General features: G+C 43.7%; 1 protein-coding gene across 3 annotated transcripts in view; it reads left to right on the top strand.

Moving 5' to 3' along the window:
- The first annotated feature begins 3,815 nt into the window (after nt 1–3,815).
- Nucleotides 3,816–8,027, top strand: part of TPP2 (tripeptidyl peptidase 2) — a 45,058-nt gene continuing 40,846 nt past the window's right edge. Inside the window, exon 1 of one of the 3 annotated variants that reach the window (XM_079972446.1) lies at nt 3,816–4,121. In XM_079972446.1, coding sequence (XP_079828572.1) covers nt 3,957–4,121 — 165 coding nt within the window. In that variant the 5' untranslated portion in view covers nt 3,816–3,956. The remainder of the gene's footprint in view (nt 4,122–8,027) is intronic. The other 2 variants (XM_079972444.1, XM_079972445.1) reach the window with 2 other exon arrangements.

The raw sequence follows: 8,027 nt of genomic DNA, 5'->3' as shown, positions 1-8,027 counted from the left end.
TGACCCCTGGGTTGGAGCATGGTGCTGATAATGCCAAGGTTGCAGGTTCAACCCCTGTATGGGACAGCTGTATATTACTTCATTGCAGGGTGTTGGACTACATAAGGCATAGGCAAACTCGGCCCTCCAGATGTTTTGGGACTACAATTCCCATCATCCCTGACCACTGGTCCTGTTAGCTAGGGATGATGGGAGTTGTAGTCCCAAAACATCTGGAGGGCTGAGTTTGCCTATGCCTGGACTAGATGATTCTCAAGGTCCCTTCCAGCTCTATGATTCTAAAGCAAAAGTGCTTCCACTGTTTCTTGCATCAATCATGGGAGGGGACCTCCTAGATGGTGTAGAATTATGGGTGTAGCCAGGGAACAAGGGGACAGCTGCTCCCCCTAAATCATAAATAAAAATACTTAACTACAAGTAGAAAATTTTTGAAATATTTCTGAGCACTTGGGGTCAAAAGAAAGTACGGCCATACCTTTGTTTTCGAACGGAATCTGTTCCGGAAGTCCATTTAATTTCCAAAAACATTCGAAAACCAAGGCGCAGCTTCCAATTGGCTGCTGGAGCTCTCTGCACTCAATCGGAAGCCGCAGAAGCCATGCTGAACGTTCGGCTTCCAAAGAACATTCGCAAACTGGAACACTCACTTCTCGGTTTGCAGCATTCGGGAGCCAAAACGTTCGAGTCGCAAGGTGTTCACAAACCAAGGTATGACTGTAATTTAAAAGAACAGTGATCAGGACATTTCATTCTGAATCTGCTGGACAGAGCCAGACAGACAATGATGACAGGAAGGTCCTTCCCGCCCCCCAATAAATCCTGCCTGTGCCCATGTGTACAACCCTCCCCCCGCCAAACATCAGGAATAACTTTCTGACAGCAAGAGCTGTTTGACTGTGGAACGAACTCCCACAAGAGGTGGTGGGCTCTCCTTCCTTGGAGGTTTCAAAGCAGAGGTTGGATAGCCATCTGTCATGGATGCTTTAGTTTTAAGTGGCAAGTTCAATCCCCATATAGGACAGCTGCATATTTCTGCATTGCAGGAGGTTGGACTAGATGATCCTCGGGGTCCTTTCCAATGCTACAATTCTATTATTCCATGTTGAGTGTTTGGAAGTACAGCACAAAGCGCTTTAGAAACCCTGAGCTTGGTGCTTCCCAAGTGTTACGTACTGAAGTTCTCACCCTGGGCCAGCAGGGGGATACTGTAGATAGTTTTCACTCAGGTCCACATATGCAAATAAGGGATCGAAAGTGACGTTCAGTGATTGGATAGTTACAGAAAGTGGTTACTGTTACATTGTAGTGGAGCTCTATATAAGTAGGCTGGCTGAACCCTTCAGTTCAGGTCTGTTCTGGCTGAACCCTTCAGTTCAGGTCTGTTCTGGCCTGTGAATAAACAAGAGCTGTTTGAAGAATCGCTGTGTCGTCTGATATGTTCACCCACAACTTAACACCAAGGACCAAGCTTAGGGCTGGAAAAACTACTTTCTGTGAACAAATAATGGTGTTGCTATATGCTCTGCACCTGATAAGGGATGGGTGTGGTTTGGGGAAAATGCAGAACCAAATGTGGTCTGTGGGCCAGAGGTTCCCCACCCTTGAACTAGGGGGAACTTTGTAAACATCTTTGCTTCTCTGTGCCTCTCAAATCACAAGTAACATTGATCAGAAACCTGAGTGAGGAACTCTTATCCTCATTATTGTATGCTGCTTCAGATATACTGTAAGCAGACAGGATTTCTGTCAGTAGACAAGGTAAATATGTAAACAAATGCATGTATTCAAATTTTTAAAATGCATCAAGCATGGAACAGGCTTAGCCATTATTACAAAGACCTGTAAAACTACTGGCTCATATGGATCCAAAGGTTTTGATGCACAAGCAGAAAGCATTTCGCTCAAGTAACACAGGCTCACTGTACACTAATGCTCACTGCACCTCAAAAAGCTGCTTCTGAGGATTTTGGGTGCTTCCATAACAACACAGGATGCAGCGCAGGCTATGTAGCAAATACAAGGAATTGTGAAAATAGGGAACTCACCTTGTAGGCGTAGAGGTGCTGTCTGCTCATGCAAAACTGCTTTAGATAACAGCCCATGTGTTTAATTTTGTCCAATCTGCTTTAAAATTAATATGGCTTCCAAAATGCTTTAACTAGCAAACCAGCTTGAGCTTGCTTTCCACCTAGGCATATTGCATTTTAAAGTGTTTAAGTTTGCATGCTGTTTAATAAACACAAATAGATTATGCCAACGGGTATTTACGCTGGCAGTCATTAGCACAATGATACATTGTAACATTCTCAGTTATACTACTACTGTAATTGTGGTTGCTTCCTCAAGAACTCCAAAATAGAAAGCTTAGTATGAAGCCCGTTCTTTTCTTGTTTGTAAACTCAACAAAAGGTGTGAGCTTGCATTTGCCGGGTATCTCATTCATATTTGGTCTAATTTGAGACAAACATACTCTCATTTCATCAAAGCAAAGAAGCCTTGCTCTTTTCCGATCCTTTGTCGTGGAGAACTGTAGAATAGCCAACACTCTTGAAGAGAGGAGTAGATACTGTTTCTGGATAGAGAGAGAGCACCTTATTTCAGCCACAACTTGCTGGAAGAGAGAGGCATGAAGAAGAAGAAAATAGAAGATGCCGTCAGAAACCCTAAGTGCACAGCATTTTTTCAGCCTGAACTTGCCAGAACTCAGTTGCCATTATACGAGAACAAGGGGGGTGTTCATGGTGAGTTCTGGCACCTCTTTCTCTAGAGAAATAGCACTGTACAGTGGTATCTCTGGTTACAGACGCTTTAGGTTACAGACTCCACTAACCCAGAAATAGTACCTCGGGTTAAGAACTTTGCTTCAGGATGAGAACAGAAATCGTGCTCCGGCAGCGCAGCAGCAGCGGGAGGCCCCATAAGCTAAAGTGGTGCTTCAGGTTAAGAACAGTTTCAGGTTAAGAACGGACCTCCAGAATGAATTAAGTTCTTAACCCGAGGTACCACTGTATGTGTATAGGTTTGTATGTTTATATATATCAATATATTAAGAAGTAGTAATAATAATAATTTATTAATTAAACCCCAGCCATCTGGCTGGGCTTCCCCATATATGTGTGTGTGTGTTCTATATATAAAAAATTCTATACTATACTATGCTATGCTATGCCATACTTACTACTATATACGGAAATGTTTAAATGTTTCTTTGCCCACCAGTGTGGCTCATTTTGAGATGCTTTGGAGCATCTGCAGATATCCATGTGGTGGCAAACGAAAAGTTTGGACGGGTAGCTCTTTCGGGGGGGGGGTAAAAAAGGTCTAAAAAGGTCAAAAGCTTTAGCTGGAAAAAATAAGAAAAAGAAAAAGAAATGCCGACGCCTTCAAAGAGGTAGCTGTAATTATCCCTTTATTGCATCTTCTCACTGGACGCAGCGCTACAACTTCGGCGCCATGTTTTCCTGCGATGTTTATGCTATTCCGGGAAGGGCGGGGCTTTAGGGCTGCATGTTTCCTGCGTTTAAAAACCAATTTCAACATAAAGCCTCAGAGCCAATAAAGGGGCAAAAGGCGGGAAGGGCGGGCGCTGCTCGCTGCTTTTATCAAGCGCCGCGTTCTCCCTCCCCTATTGGCGCGGCGCGAGGACCAATCGGCTCCGCGGGTTCTCCTCGCGCTGCAACTTGAGTGGCTGCACGCCAGCTCGCAGCTGCCGCCCCGCCCCGGCTCGAAAATCTACATAAGCCACTGCAGGGCGCATGTAGCACCTGATAGCCGCGCTTTCATTGGCCGGAGTGAGGGGGAGTCGCGCATGCGCCTGACGCGAACAGAAGCCTCACGCCCGGCCCGCGTCGAGTCAGTGACGTCACCCGGTCCGGCGCCGGCGTCGCGTGCGTGCCCGGTCACTCTCCTCTCGCCTCCTCTGTCTCTCGCTTTCTCTCTCTCTCTGCTCATCCAACATGGCGGCGGCGGCCGGTGAGGAGCAGTACCCTTTCCAAGGGCTCCTTCCCAAGAAAGAGACCGGCGCTGCCTCCTTCCTGTCCCGGTACCCGGAGTATGACGGGCGGGGAGTGCTCCTGGCCGTCCTAGACACGGGCGTGGACCCCGGAGCGCCAGGCATGCAGGTAAGACAGCACGGGCGGGGGTGGGCAGTGTTGCCTAGCGGTGAGAGAAGGGACCCCCCCCCAATCTCTCCCTTGTGGGATGGGGGGTGGGAGAGAGATTTGGGAAGAGGAGAACTGAGCCACCCCCGTTGTGGGGATTTGGGTGGCTGTGGAGGGAAAACAGAAAATATTGGGAAATAGGTATTATTATTTTTTAATCACCAATAATAATAATAATAATAATAATGAAATTTTATTTATATCCCGCCCTCCCCAGCCGAAGCCGGGCTCAGAGTGGCTAACAACAGTAAAATGATAAAACATTCTAAAATCATTTCATTATAAAATTAATGAGAGTTAAGTGACAGAATGGTAGGTGTATTCATCTGGAAAAAGCCTTAAAGGGTATGAGAGGAGTCCTGCTGGGGCAGATGCTTTTTCCCACCCTGGCCAGCCAGATGCTTATGGGAAGCAGGTTGGCGGTGGGAAAATAGAGCCTTATCTTGCTGTATTCAGAGGCATGCTGTCTCCGCGAAGTGCACGTATAACCACTACGGCTTGCAGCTGCTCCTAGGCTCGTGGCAATTATTTTTAAAGCTTGGCAGACTTGTTGTGTTGCGAGTAGCTTGCAAATGTTTGCAGGGAATCCTTTTAAAGGGCAAAGATAAAGGGAGAGCAGTTCTTGTGCATAGAAAGCATTAGTTGAAGCGGGCAAGTGTGTTAAAAAAACGACAGCAAGGCGGTTATGGACCAGGCGTGACAAGACAGCCTATGTGTATAGTCTTATATTGTAGGAGAGCATCCTTGTTTTTGCGCTGTACAGAAGATGACAATGAAACTTGTGGTGCATTGAAAATGTCTAAGCTGAAAGATGTTTGTTCTTCTTTCCGATGCTTTTGTCTCTGGGCCTTTGTTCCCCAATTATGCATCGATTGATGCTGTCACATGTCTCTGCTTACTTACAGGTTTTGTTGTTTTTGGTTAAATAATACTACTAATCTTCAGAACACACTGCAACTTATTCATACAGAATTGTGGTAGTTCATTATAGAAAGGAGAGATTTTATTAAGATAGAGTTGTACAAAATGTAATGAAGGAATAGCCCTCTTCTAGTTCTGACTGCGATTGGTCAAGGAAAGCCACCTAAGTATAGTTAAATTCAAGGTAGAACAGATTTACGAAAGGTCAGAGGAGTTACATTTCAGAAGCACTTGCCTCATGTGCAGTGTTTAAACTAGAGATGGTTTAAACAACTTATGTGGTCCTTCAAACTCACATCATTACTGACGGTTGGTCACACTGACTAGGACTGATGGGAATTGAGTCCAACAAGAACTGGAGAGCCACAGGTTTCTGATTTATAGTTTAAAGCAATTACCGGTACATGTTGGAATAATAAAAGTAACACTTATTATTTTTCCATACGTGTTAATTATTGGTTGCTTGTAGGTTAATGGTAGGTTGCTGTGATAAATGGTTCACGGTGGAAAAAAGCAAACCTGTTATGCCATACTAGGCATTTGGCTTAGGTTTATTGACTTTGATTATATTTACCTAGCAAGTTTTTTGATAATCAGATTTGAATCACCAGGGAGTACCTTGATTTTTAATGGACAGGAGGAGGAAGGAGGCCATTAATTTTGTTTGAAGTGTAGGTGCATCACATGCTAAATGTTTATTATCCTTCTCAAATCAAATTAAAGCTAGTGGCACACTGCTGCCCCATTTTAAGCACAATTAAATCTTATTGATTTAAGTGTGGCTAACTGTGTGCATAATTATGGCTATTGTCTCTTACAGTAGTACTGCAAGTAGAAATGTAGCCAATCTGCTTAAAAGTAAGCCTTCTAGCAAGCATATGAATTTACATCAAGTTCTTTGGTTGGTCTTTCCCCCCCAAGATCCAGGTATATTTTCTTTTGAAGCAAATAGCACTGATAGGCATGTTTCTTGTCCAGCATTTATTGAATGCATAACAGTCAGCATTCTCCCTAAGGCTTTTGTTCTATAAGTAAGTGTAGGTACTTCACTTCAATAGAGATAATATCCCTTTCTCTAGTAAGTAGTACAGTGGTGCCCCGCAAGATGAATGTCTTGCAAGACGAAAAACCCGCTAGACGAAAGGGTTTTCCGTTTTTCGAGGCGCTTCGCAAGACGAATTTCCCTATCGGCTTGCTTCGCAAGACGAAAACATCTTGCGAGTCTTGCAATTTTTTTCGCTTTTTTTCTCCCTTTTTCTAAGCCGCTAATAGCTGCTAATAGCGCTAAGCCGCTAATAGGGTTGCTTCGCAAGACGAAAAAACCGCTAGACGAAGAGAATCGCGGAACGGATTCTTTTCGTCTTGCGAGGCACCAGTATAATTCTATACTCCTTAAATGGTAAAACATTTTGACACTGCTTGTAAGGATGCACATTTTTGACAAGAGTTGGACTTGTCATAAAGTTAATGGAACTAAAATGGCTTCTGGTTAAATTGACTGGGTTGGCTGTTCTCACAAGACTGGAGAGATGAAAACAGGCTCTGGAAATCTTCTGGAGATGCTATGAAGCATGACGTGAATGACTAGGGAGGGTGGGAGGGAATTAAGCTTAATGTAATTGTATTGTTAAATTTTGCCTCTGGGAGAACTTGTTCTTCATCAGTTAACTAGTTATTCAAAGTATAGTTGCTGTGTTTGGGGTGTTATAATTGCTCACAGTTCATGAATAAGATCAAGCATCTGAGTTAATTGAGAAAGGTAGTCTTGCATGTTTGCATTCCTTAGTATAGGAACACTCAGGAGAAACTTTGTTGAAAAACAGTTTCCTGATGGATTAAAACATGAAGTAAAAGCACAACAGTTGCCATCCTCAGAACTAAAACTTATGGGATTCCAGCTGCTTTCTGTTACTTATTTATTTGTCTATCTATTTATTTATTTAATTTGTATACTGCCCTTCCTTGATCTCAGAGCAGTTTACAAGATTAAAATGCAAGATAAAAGCACAAAACACATAATAAAAATGAACTAACACACGTTCACACACACACACACACACACACACCCACACACCAATGGCCCCCACTCTGCCCACCCTTTCCCACAAACACATTTAAAAGGGTGTAGGATGTTAATCATCCAAAAGGCCTGATTGAAAAGAAACATTTTTGCCTGGTGTTTAAAGGTGTATAATGAAGGTGCCAGCCAAAACTCCCTGGGGAAATGATCACAGGGTCCAGGTGGTATCATATGGAGAGATGTGGCCCATCTTCCATCCAGACTGGAACATTGGTAGAATTTTGATAGCTGAATTTTTGATGTTTGGCTTCTATATATTCCTCGGGGGGGGGGGGGGAGATAGCTGCTGGCTGCTGCGTGAATTGTTGGCGCTTCTCCTGACTGTAAGCATAGCCAGTCTCACCCTTGCTTCATGTGTACTTATTTCAGTATAGGTGCTGGAGGGTCTTCACATTGGGCTGATCAATTGCAGACTCCGAGAGGTTTGGCACGAAGGCTGAATTATTTCCTGTCCATCTGAAATCGGGCAATTATATGTTTGCTCCTGCAATGTATTTTGCCTTGTGATCTTATCATTCCCTGTCAAGATCTGCCCCAGTCTTGTCACATCCACCCACATGTCCTTCCATACAGCTGTTGTTTGTGACAGTATCCTGTTTGTCTGCTTCTCCCTGTGTTGTATCACTTCCTATTGCATCCCACACTCCTTATCCTTATCTCTAACCATCTCTCTCTCTCTATTTTTTAAAAAAAACACTTTTGAGATGGATGTGCGACTGGACAATCTTAGTATTCCTAATTGGTATTTCAGGGATAAATACTTTATGGGTGTCATCTTTGAATATTTTTTGGCCATACATTTATACCATTTTAATCTATTGTATGAACTTGTCTCCTTCCTGAGGTCGTCACCGAAGGCCCTCTTA

This window comes from Podarcis cretensis, assembly GCF_951804945.1.
Source record: "Podarcis cretensis genome assembly, chromosome: 4".
NCBI classification, from domain to species: Eukaryota; Metazoa; Chordata; class Lepidosauria; order Squamata; family Lacertidae; genus Podarcis; species Podarcis cretensis.
The sequence above is the reverse complement of the archived record's forward strand: the minus strand, read 5'-3'. Positions and strand labels throughout refer to the sequence as shown.